The sequence below is a fragment of the Stegodyphus dumicola genome, chromosome 2 (genome assembly GCF_044657685.1).
Source record: "Stegodyphus dumicola isolate Sdum_Otavi_A_Nest chromosome 2, ASM4465768v1".
Taxonomy (NCBI): domain Eukaryota; kingdom Metazoa; phylum Arthropoda; class Arachnida; order Araneae; family Eresidae; genus Stegodyphus; species Stegodyphus dumicola.
The window spans coordinates 247,500,247-247,513,112 of record NC_140769.1 but is presented as its reverse complement, the minus strand read 5'-3'; the positions used below and the strand labels follow the sequence as shown (position 1 = coordinate 247,513,112).

General features: G+C 32.2%; 1 protein-coding gene across 3 annotated transcripts in view; it reads right to left on the bottom strand.

Annotated features, from left to right (window-relative positions):
• Positions 1–12,866, bottom strand: part of LOC118182064 (uncharacterized) — a 104,860-nt gene that overhangs the window by 4,249 nt on the left and 87,745 nt on the right. For all 3 annotated transcript variants that reach the window (XM_035351345.2, XM_085811986.1, XM_085811985.1), the window contains 2 exons: positions 9,005–9,283; positions 2,560–2,613 (listed from right to left, as the gene is read on the bottom strand). In XM_035351345.2, the coding sequence (XP_035207236.2) occupies positions 2,560–2,613; positions 9,005–9,283 (333 nt within the window). The remainder of the gene's footprint in view (positions 1–2,559; positions 2,614–9,004; positions 9,284–12,866) is intronic.

Sequence of the window (12,866 nt, the reverse complement as noted above, 5' to 3'; positions counted from 1 at the left end):
GTGAATAGGAACAATAATGATTGGAAAACCATTAACTTATTTAGAAAATAGAAGAAAATATTGCATGCAAAACAAAGATTTACAAAATTCTAATATTTAATATTCTAATAATAATTCTAATACTAAAATTTTCTGATCGCGCGATATGAATCCAAATGATAGATTCAAATCACATACGAATATGTTGGAGCAATTCTACGTCAATGATTTCAATAGTTATTTGGATAATGCTAAAAATTCTCGCAAATACTGAGATTAATGTGAATTCGCAGAGAATTTCATTGCACACAAGCACAGAAAAAAATTTCAAAAGAGCATCAGAGCTGTGAAACCTGCTGTGAAATATCAAATTTATAATACAGAATAAACAACTCAGCTAAGAGGTATATTCATGTTTATTTAAGTATCTTCAGGTACCCATGTGATAAATCATAATTACCAAAACTATAATACTGTACCAAAAATGTTTGACAGTTTTCTTAACCATTAACAATTTCTTCTTCCTTTGTCATAAATTACTTTAATGCAAGTGCAAGCGTTCGAACTATAAATTTTTATTTTTTTTTAAATTACTCTATGTATAATAAATTGTGGTAGTTTTGCAAATGAGCGTTTTAAATAAAATGTGGGATTTTTGTGAGAAAATAATTCATGCATTTTAATACAGTTTAATAATTGGCGTAAAGTTCTATGTCCAAAATTAATAAAAAATATTTATTAAATACCCCATACTTATTCTTACGTTTTATCAATCTCACAATATTATGCATCTTATTAATCTTTCACACAAATTATGTTATCTAAGGTAATGTTAAGTGATAATATACTGCAAAGACAAGAGTAAGATTTAAACAAATTTTGACTAATTTAATTGCGCATAAAATGCATCATCTCTGCACTCACTGTCATTTCAGAATGTATGGCAGAAATCCTCATTGCAATGAGCGGCAATATTCATCTTTGCTGAGAAATATGCATAAGTAAATGATATGTATGCATATGATGTCTGACGTCGCCTAGGGTGTGTTAATATTTAAATATTTAGCCTCTTGCGAGATGTGATTTCCTTTTTTTCGGTGTTAAATAAAGTTGTTTTGAATTGTTATCTGAAGTTTTTGTGATTTTCAGGCCTTTCTGATGACCTATTGATGGTGTTTAATTTCGACAAATCATCGCCATGAATGTATTTCTCAAGCAAATATGTAAATGAATAGCTACAAATACGAGAAAGAGGAAGCAAAATATGAATTCCAAAAATTTTCTAAATCTGTTAGCAGAAAATTTAAGTTTTTCTGAGATTCCGAAGGATAGTTAAATGATCATTAAATGAAATAATTAACGCTGTAGTTTGCGCTTAGATTAAAAACTAAAATGAAAGCTATGTCAAATAACCATTGCCATTTGCACTGTATACTTATGATATTAAAAACCCAATAAACGTTTAGATTACTTTTGAATTTTGATTGGCTTTAAAACTAACATTATTTGATACAGTTTTTGAGTAACATAAATGAACATTTCATAACAAAATTGATTATAAAATTCTTTAAATATACTATACTCTATCGAAAAGTTCTTTTTACTGAATAAATTTAAATTTACTCTAACTACTGAAGTCATTTAATTTCAATTGAATAACTGATACATAAGATTTTAATTTATATATAATATTTAAGTGTGCAATTTACTTTAGATTTTGAAATGTTGTTTCTTGTTATACTAATAGTAACATAGAGAAGTGATATGCTAGCACAGAAACTAGCCATAATACGAGTGTGTAATAAATATTTTTTACGAAAGTATTTCATTATCATAATAATTATAAATTGAAAATTTGCAATATGATCTTCCAAAATTCTGTCTAAACACTAGAAAAATGTTCTAAATTGAAATTACTGAACGTTGAAACTTGTGCAATCACGCATAAAATCTAGATACAACAAATATATAAGCTTTTATAATAACATAAGTATTTACTACAAAGAGAATATAATACGTAAACTATCAAAAATTGAATTCCTTATTTTGCAACCTGAACTTTATTGTAACACAAAACAGCCGCGCTCATTTAAAAATATCGCTTGTATTCTTAAACAAAACAGTCACATTTTTTGCTGCCATCTAATAAAATCAAACTGTTGAATATATCGAAAATCTTAGTATATTAAGAAAACATCTTCATGAATAACTGATTAAGTGAACATGTAAATGTATGAAATAAAAAGAACAGTACAAATCTATTAGAATTCCATTGACTATATAACTTTCATCAGCGCTAGAAAATAATTTTCATTTTTGAAATACTCGTTGAATACTCCACAGATATTTCAAATACGAAAGTCATTGATGTAATAAAACAGGAGAATGAAATGTTTCTGTAAAATATTATTTACGTAAAAAAATTTCTATCTTACTCAAATCTTTGTTTTCTCAAATGATTAAACTTGATTTAACATTTTACTTGATTAACATAAAAAAATTAATATGATATTATTATACTTACTAGATAGATTATTTTAGAAAGTGAATAAACAAAATAATAAAAATTAAATTATTCACCTTGATTATTACCCATCATTCCGCCACCGCCGCCGCCTCCACCTCCACCTCCACCTAAAATTTTAAAGCATTTAAAAATATATTTCATTAGAACTGGAAATGATTCATTTAAAGCAAACATCGTTCTATGATGATAAATGTATATGAAAATGAAATTAATATTAGATAGCAAGCTAAATAAATTTAAAGTATAATAATTTCACATAACTGAAATACATAAACTTGAAAAAAAGAAAAGAAAAAAGGTAACTACTGAAATTACAACTCGGAATTCCAGTTTTCTTGATCGACATTATTTTCTTTTAGATCAAGTTACACCTGTTAAATTATTCGTGAATATCACTTGTGTTTTCACATTTTTTTCGTTATTTAACTACCAAAAGAATAATTAGAACATTTTATGTAAGATAATGGGCACTAAATTACGCTTATCTTTATTGTTCGACAAAAACGTAGCTTACGAATATAAAGAAACAGCAGCCAAGTATATTTTTATTCCCTTTATCGATCATAAATTTATTACAAACTTCAAATGCATAAAAAATAATAATGCGTATTATATATTATTATTAATGGTTTTATTTTCTGTGAATAAAAATAATATCTTAATAGAAAGAGTTTAACGATTTCAAATTAATAAAATAGGTTTGGCATGAAATACACGAAAATGTCAATGATAAATAACATTATTTTTTGTGCAAAACTCATTGCATAGTTAAATATTTTGTTTATAGAAACTGTATATTATTATTATTATGTTGACAGAAGCTTAATTTTTATTCTCAGTAGTTTATTTTGGGAAAGAAATTCATGAAACCTCTTCATGGATTTCAGATACATGGATTTCACTTCGAATTGACATAAGTATTACAAATATATTGTTACGATATGCCCAGCCGCAGTAAGATAACTTCCCTGCAAGGCAGATTTAGGGTTGCCAGAAAATGTCAAAGAAAGTCAGGGTTCCCAGATTTGGAGCGAAATCGCCCATTTGGAGACGTTTGGAGACAAAATTGGCGATATGCTATAGACAGATGGAGAATATTCTAGAACGAATTCTTACCGGTTTGGTCCAGAATGTTCTTGAACGCAGGCCAAAAGCTAGTATATAAACTCTGCTTGTACGCGGAATACCAGTATTCGTAGTGCATCGTCGAGCGAATCGTGAGTCTGATCATGAAGAATACCTTAAGTGTGTTGAGCTCTGAGAGCGATCAACCGAGGCAATTTACTGCTTTGCCGTTAAGATGTCTTCATCATCGTAGCTTGAAGGCTGATTGCTGACTGTTTCAGCTGTGTTGCGTGTTTACTGTAGTCTTTCGACGACTGTAAACGTGTTTTTGGAACTGTCCCGAATAATACTGGCTAATAAATTGTATTTTAATTCTTCAAATGTTGTCATGAGTCACTTCAAATCCACGAATTGGCGACAAATCTGGGAACCCTGCTTTTACTTGCCATTTTATGGCAACCCTAATGCCGCCTTGAGAGAAAGTTATCTCACCGCGGCTGGGCATTTCGTAACACTATCCATAAATTTACCTATTTTTGCTCTAATATGTACAGTAGATAAAATTCTGAATACATGAAAATTTTAATACTTAAAGAAATGTTGCATTCTTTGAAACAAATTAATTTTTTCTAGGAGCTAATTTGAAGGCACTCAACACATTTAAGTAAGTAATGCTGTAAAATAAAACTTGAGGTTTGTTTGATGGGTATAATTTCATAAAAGCTCATTTTCAGAAAAACTTGGAAGACCAAACAAATCTCTTCATCAACTATATTTTAATTTAATTTTTAAAATTTCTTGTACCATAATGACATTGTCATGATTGCTCTTCAGTCTTACGCTGGTTTCATTTTGCCTTTTTACGATTCTTGCATCCAGACTGATCTTATAAATTATTCTTCCAAATCTGAAAAACGGATTTTGTCAATTTTTCGAAGCCCTTACTCGTATACATCTGTATGAATCACTGAAACTCTCAGTACCTGAGTTCGAGAAAAAAATATCTTCATTGAAAACTTATCTATCTCTCCATTCAATGTTTTTACAGAATTTACCTAGATTTTGTGTCGACCTTCACCGGAATGCAAACTAAGTAGTCTTAGAACAGAAAAAATAGTTATTATTTAATTACTTTCAAAGTTAACAAAAGCCACTTTGAACTTGTTTTGATTATGGAAAAGCACATGAAGACTGCCCGAGCAGAGGTTAGGTTAGGTTACTGGAATATAGCGAAACATGTAAGGGCTGTCTACCTATGGGGAACGGGTGCCTTCGGGGAGCACTTTCCAAGGAAAATGGCTCATATTCACGTTACACATGGAAAAAAACTACGAAAACCAACCATGAAGACAGCCCCACGTGCATTCAGCGTTCTAAATCACTTTTGCCAATCCCTGCTTAAGACGGCTTTCTTCTTAGACGACTTTCTAAGACTATCAGGACTTGTGTTTCTTTTGACTTGCTTTGGAAACATGACTGGTCCTGACTCGGAACAGGGAGCTTACTCAAGCTATGTTCTAGAAATTGTGAAGTAGACAATACAAGCAGGAAGGGTATACGAAACTCTTTATTTTCTATACTTTACATGAATTTCCCAAACTTCGGAATACAGAGACCCACCACTTGTGGTCTGAAAGTAAGAATATAAAAACTACTAACTAAAACTAACTTTCAATTAGTAAACAAGTGCCTAGCATTAAGATTGGCCTTTATTTTAACAAAGGTCCGTATGTAGTACGCCGAGCTGCTAAAACTACGATACGTTTGCAATTATCAAGAGGACTAAACCTCTGGCCTTGAAGGCAACCAGCAACAGAGCGAAAACTCGTAAAACTACAATGGCAAGCGGCTTGCTTCCAGTAACTCCTTCCTCTCTCTTGCTTGGCAGAAAGCCACAACTTAAGTACTTGGCGTTAGCAAGACAATTTGCATAAATAAGTTAAAGCGTTTAATTCTGGCCGGAAGTAGAAAATAAGAAGTGATAGTAAAGATTTAAAATAAACGTTAGTAAAACTTAGGATCCTTACAAGACAAACTGTCTGATATTCGCTTTACACATAGAAGATACTACGAAGACGATCATGTATCAAGCTAGTTTACCAGGATTAGAGCTCGGATAGACCAGAGCTCAGCGACTTAAACGCTCGGTCGCAGGTAAGTCTCAAATGTACTGAGGGTTTACCTAGCGATCAAAACTAATTTATGCGGGTCTTTTTCCAGCCTGTTGCGGAAATGTGTTCCTGGTTGAATTATTAAGAAAGTGAAAGTTATTTTTGATTAGTGGCTTGTTAAAACTTAAGAGTGTGTCCGCAAGAGTGAGCTACTTGAAGTTAAAAATTCTTACTGTACACAATACTATTCTTACTATATAAAAAATCCTTAGTTTTACTCGAGATTATAACTGGTTTAATTTAATTCTTCTCAAGCAAAAGCCGTAAGTTCTGCAGTTAATTTAATTTATGTAATTTGTAAAGGAATAAACTTTAAAGTTTAATTTGCCGCCTTGATTTTTTGTTCCGTTACCGAATATTCAGAGGTATTCCAGTTCCAATCAATCCTAATATTTGAAATTCTATAGTACTTGACCAAATCCTTTATACTGTTTGGCATTACTGCAACGGTTAAACAAAAGCGTAAAAGGAAAACCTCAAACATATTATTCGCAATCTTGTATCTAATTTTTCAAATTAAAATTCACTACCATAACCTCCTTTCCGTTATTAAATCCCTAAACTAAATGCTTCAATAAATGAGAATCTGCTAGCTTCGTTTGCAGCATTTATGTTCAATGTGCCTTGATAAATTTTAAGGTCTATTTAAAACGATACATGAACTTTGTTTCTACGCAAGACTTCAGGGCAGAACTTTTTTTTTTCCCAAAAGAAAAGAATTCTCAGAATCTATTCAATTCGATCTATTCTATACTTTCTATTCGGTCAGATGAAAAAGTTGCAAGTGACGAATTTCACAAAAAATTTTATTGTGTTTATTATTTAAGACCTTTTCAAACCAGATTTGTTAACTACTGCACTTTTGGATCGGTTCCAACGCTAAGGAAGTGCTTCTATCATTAACTTCCCTCCATTAACAGTAGTTTGTTACCTGTTTTCTTATTTGTTCGAAGCAAAAGTTATTTTAACAAAGCTGTATAAATGTCCAACATGGCAGTAAAGCATAAAGTTCTGTTACTTATAGGAAATTGCTAATATTATTTTTATTTTTAACTGCCTTGCTCAACTTCCTCTTGGTGATGCGACAATAAAAGGAAAAAAAAAACACAACAAAAAACACGAACTCTCTTATAAAAATAAATAAACTCTTTAAGGTGACTCGTGATTGCAAAACTAAGACTTTAACTTAAAGTCCTAATTACGTAAATCATCAACAGAGTAAAATTAAGTTTATCATATCAAATCTCATACCCTTTAAGCCATTAATGAAAGGAAAATATCCTCTGTGGTCTTGTAAGGATCTTAAGTTTTACTAACGTTTATTTTATTTTAAATCTTTACTATCACTTCTTATTTTCTACTTCCGGCCAGAATTAAAAGCGTTAACTTATTTATGCAAAATTTGTCTGGCGAACGCCAAGTACTTAAAGTTGTGGCTTTTTGCCAAGCGAGAGAGAGGAAGGAGTTAGTCGAAGCAGGCCGCTTGCCTCAGAAGTTTTACTCGGTTGTTCGGTTGCTGTTTGCCTTCCAGGCCAGAGGTTTAATCCTCGTGATAATTTTAAACGTATTGTAGTGTTAACAGTTCTCTGTACTACATACGGCTTCCTGTTAATATTCCTGGAATGTTCTTTAATGAACGAAACAGGATACTCAAAATTCGTTCGTTCCTGTTAATATACGGCCAATCTTCCTTGTTGATTATTCCAAATTTAATTATATTCTTACGTTCAGACCACAAGTAGTTGGTCTTTGTATTCCGAAGTACGGAAATTATTGTAAAGAGTGAAAAATAAAGGGTTTTGTATACCCTTCCTGTGTATCCTGTCTACTTCCCACATTTGTTGAACATAGCTTTAGTAAGCTCCCTGTTCCGAGTCAGGGTGTTTGCATGTTCCCAAAGAAAGTAAGGCGGAACATTGAACCTGATAGTCTTTCGGTAAAATCAAAATATTGTTTATCAAAACAAAATGCATTTCAGTAACAAATTCATCAAACTACTATCTCTCGCTAAAATAAAACCATATCAGCTGTCCTTCCTGAAAACTCATAAATTTCAATACAACTCAGATAGAGATAGCTACAAACACTTTTCATTTAAATATAACATAGAACACTTCAAAACTCCAGAGAAAGATAAGTCTCACAAGAAAGAAGTCAAATCACCAGTTCAGATAAATAATGAGCATAAGCAGAGGTAACCGTCCAAGTTTTTTATGCATTAATTACAATCTTTCAATATATGCACCGCTGGTCACACGACATAAAAGCAAGAAATTGCATGGTGTTAAATCTGGATAACGGGATGGCCAGGGGAGAAATTCGTTGTCTGTTGTTGCAATACGTGCAATCCAGCTTTGGCGAACAGTGAGATTAAGAAGCTCTCGTACATTCCTATGAAAATTGGGCGAAGCACCATCCATTTGAAAAATGTGATCATCATAATTGATGTTTAGCTAGGGTTACAACCAGGGATGTTTAGCCAGGTATCCAACATGTCTAGAAATGAGTCACTGTTCCCAGTTTCTTGTTCGAAGAAAAATATGCCTTACATTTTCTTATGGGACAACGCATAGAAAACGTTAACGAAGCTCACGTTGCACTGAAACCACAGATCTGGAACATCTCAAAACGGAAGCACGCAGAATGACTTTTCCTGTTGCGGCGCCATCTTGGAAACTGACGCTGCGGCTGCACAGTAAGCATGACAAAGAAACATCAGACAGCATTTAAGAAACTTGGACTGCTGCTATGCGTAGGGTGTGGGTTTTACATGGGTAAGGTAATACATCGATTTATTATTTATTTTTAAAACCGCACCATTCATTTACAAACACCCTGTATATAAAACGTTCCTGCAAAACTTTGTGAATGTGGTAGCATTAGAAGTTCTATACCCAACATGTCTAGTAACATACATAGCGAAAATTGCCTTGGATTAATTGCATTAATACTGTTATTAAACTTTTTGTGAACAAAAAGTGTTAAGAAAAAGAATTAAGAAATGCATATTATTTCTAACTTCCTGACGTTATTAAAATGAGCATATAATAGCTTTTGTCGTACTCATTAGTAATATATTGTTCAGTTTGAAAAGTATAAATCAAATCCTTTATGCCATTGGACAGCTTTTTATTTAGAAAAATAAGAATTTCTTCGCGCTATGAAAACAATATCGCATGAAAAAAATTCTTCCTGGTGTTTAAAAAAAGTCAGTGAAAGAAATGAGGAAGTTCAGTGGATTTTTAGAACATAAAATTTTTACCTTGCTGCATCATGTTTTGATTCATCATATTCTGATTCATATTTTGAGCAGCCATCTTTTGATTCATCATGCCTTGATTCATCCCCTGGTTCATCATACCTTGATTCATCATCCCTTGATTCATGCCTTGGTTCATCATACCTTGATTCATCATACCCTGATTCATGCCTTGGTTCATCATGCCTTGATTCATCATACCCTGATTCATGCCTTGGTTCATCATACCTTGATTCATCATACCCTGATTCATGTTCTGGTTCATCATACCTTGATTCATGCCTGAAAGAAAAAGCTAGTTTAGAATACTCCTTCATACTATGGGACTTTTTCAGCAAGACTCCCATGTGAAGTAAATGCTGTAAGAAAGAGGAAGCCGGCACGGCCTATTATATATTAGTGGGATGCGCTTTACCTCACCCGCTTGACTAATTTAGGTATTCTGAATACTGTAAAGTTACACCTGAGCTCTATTAAGGGGCTGTCAGACTTTATAAACAAAGTGGGAGATCTAAAGAAATGGAGCTAGGAAGCATTGGGTTTGGTGCGTTTGTCACAAAATAATATTTAGCAGAGGTGCCTGATACTTGACAAACTAAACCTCAATAAGAACAAGAACACGCTCTCCTACGCTCTTCTATTAAAGTGACCCAAATCTCAGTTTAAATATCGTTTCTACCTCATTTGCATAAATCAAAATCCTGAAAACTAATTCTGGTAGGAAAACGTAAGTGGCGAATGAGAATGTATAGGAAAGGCTCGCTCTAGAATAAAAAGTAACTATAACAGCAATAAAGTAAACCTTATAAACGTTTCAATAAATTGAATTAAATTAAATGCATTCTCAATGTAAAAAATGCCTAGTCATAATTTTGACTGTCTCTGATTAATTACACGCGAAGCAGATAAATCTTTGTCAGCAACTTAAAGTAGAAATATGAAGTAGAATAAACAATCAGTCAAGTTATCAGTTGCTTTTCGCTAAATTTTAAAACTTGAGCCTTGCACTTTGATGGGCGTTGTCAAAACATAGGAATATCGAAGAGTAAAAATAATAAAATAACTGGTTGGTTAAAATAAACCTCTACAAAAAAAACTGCAAAAATTATCAGCATTAGATCGAAGTTCTTGTTCGAAAATGGATTTAAAGCGTTAAATACCGTTTCAGTATGCACCATGCTAATTATGAGACATACATGAATCACTGAGATGCTGTTTAGGAATTTATTTTTACCAACGTCAATAAAAAAGCACTTAGAGCTCATTGCGCATAGTTTTAGGCCTCACAGTCTACATCAAAATCTATCATTTTCTTTTTTAGGATAAACAGTAACGCCTTCAAACAAACGTCTGTCATATTTTCTACAGAGTCGATTCAATGAAGCAACAAAATCGAGTTAAACTTCCCTGTCCCCCCCCCCCCCGAAAAAAAAGGTAGCATGCACGGGACTCTAAACTGCCAAGGTGTTCTACCATTTTTAATTCTATCAAAGTAAAATTTCAAAATGTCAAAAAAATCGATCACATTTAGAATTTTTAAAAAAAAATTGTGTTCGGGTCGTTTTAACGAAAACTTACCTGTAAGACATATTTTTAAAATAGCAAATGCAGAGTTTATTTGAAAAGCAAATTACAAGTTTATAACAATCAGCAAATAAATATTAGAACAATTCCAAATAATTTCAAAATTAAATCCACCTACGTGTAGATCATAAAATCTGTATAGAAACTAACCATTAAACAAAGGAATCCAATTAAAAAATCTGATGTGTACACCACTTGACTTCTTTGTACGGAATATTAAATTATACGCATTTTTTCTTGCATTCCATTTAAACTTATTGGATTGAATTAAATCTACTTCGCCGACAGCGCATAAACCACAATAGAATAAATGCATTCTTTAAAATTCACTCTAGTATTTGTATACCATAGCGACACTCTGGCCCTAAATTCACTTAACAGTATTATATTTCGTTCATATTATAACTCATAATACACAAAATTTATATAATTTAAAAAATAGAATTATCTAATCGTTGCCACATGTTCTATTCAAATACTATAATAAAGCTAGAAAGATGTATAAAAGAAATTAAGCAAACAAAGCAAAAAAAGAAACAGTTATTCACAGACCATTGAGTATTTCTCATTCAATTAATTCAGTTCTCACTTTGCGAGAAGGCAAAAATACATAAAAACTCAAAATATCTATATTAAAAATTACGAAGTAAATCTTAAACACTTCCAGACAGGATTAAGCATGATTTAATTGGCAACAATAAATGAAGGCGTTATCTTTGTTGTTGCCAAGCTAAGTTTCTCTAGATTGGCATTAAATTCACTAGTCTGCTGTTTCAAATGTAAACAATCAATGGCCGCCGTGAAAAAAGGCTTAGCGGCACTTAAACAACTTTAAAATTGTTGATAATTCTAAAAATATTACATACAGATTTACTAAAGGCATAAAAACCTTAACCGGAAGATAAGAACAACATATTTCAATCATTTTTAAAGCAAAAAATGTACAATTTACAAACATATAAGAGTGAAGAAACTGAGATCACTGAGCCGGGTAACAGAGTGGATATATATATAAATATATATATAATATGAGCCGGGTAACAGAGTGGATATATATATAATATACGTTTGGTGCGGCCGATTACAACCAAAATACGAGGTGCAAATCTACATGTTATAGCAGTCCTATATACAAAATTTCAACGTTCTGAGGCTACTCGTTTTTGAGTTATGCGAGATACGCACGTACGTACATACGTTCGTCCAGACGCCACGAAAAATTCTCTTCAGAATTAATTTTAAAGCAGTTTTATAATTTTTTTGGAGGAAACGAGTCTTTTATTCTGTCCTTAAGTACAGATATCACACAAAAACATCGTTAAATTGCATTCGATAGCGGTCAAAATGGATGTTTTCGTTGAAATATGCTGCCTGAAACTTTTCGCGATTGCAATACTTACTTTTTACTTCGTACAAAGAAGTAAAAAAGAAAAAAAAATCTGAAAGGATTACAATTTTCACATTAAACTAGAGGGTTTCTTGCGATTTTATGTGATCTGGCGGAGCTTACAGTTTACCAATCTGCTTCTGGACTCACTCCTGCTAACGCAACTTATTAATTAAAAAAATTACTAAATTACTAAAGTTTACTACTGTACAAATATAGAACTAAAGACTATAATAAATACTATAATAACAGATTTTTATATTACTTATAGTACTTTTCCTAATGCACTAAGTTATAGTAATATTCATAGATACAGTAGAACTTCAATTATCCGAATCAATTAGAACAAGACCCTATTCGGATAATAAAAAATTCGGATAATTTGATGTTTTCCGAAGAAAGGGTCTACGTCCACTTTTATTAATCACCTTTGTTTCAAAATGAGAGAAATTTTTTTTTAAAGAAAAAGAGGATTGAACTAATTAAAATGACAAGGCAACACTTTTGCGTACATGTTATGCAGTACTGTAGAGTACTTACAAGTGCTGAAAGTCATTGCTTGCTGAACTTCACGGTCAAAGTAAGCTGTTTGACGGACACCGTGACTGCATTTAAATTTCTTAGCCAGCCGTTAGCTGCTTTAAAGGATGAACAGCCAAGATTCTGAGCGAAGCTTTTTCACAAAGAATCGGACCAGAAATTGGTTTCCCATAGAACGCTGCTGTAAAAACCACTTGAAAACGACATCTTCTAAATTTTTGTTTGGTACTGCATTGATTTTCTTGTAGAACTTCCATCTTCGTTTTCAAGCATTGAACCGAAGTTTAAAAGTGTAGGTTTGCTCCTTTTAATATCTGAAATCGTTGATTGTTCAACAATACGTTTCCGTCTTAA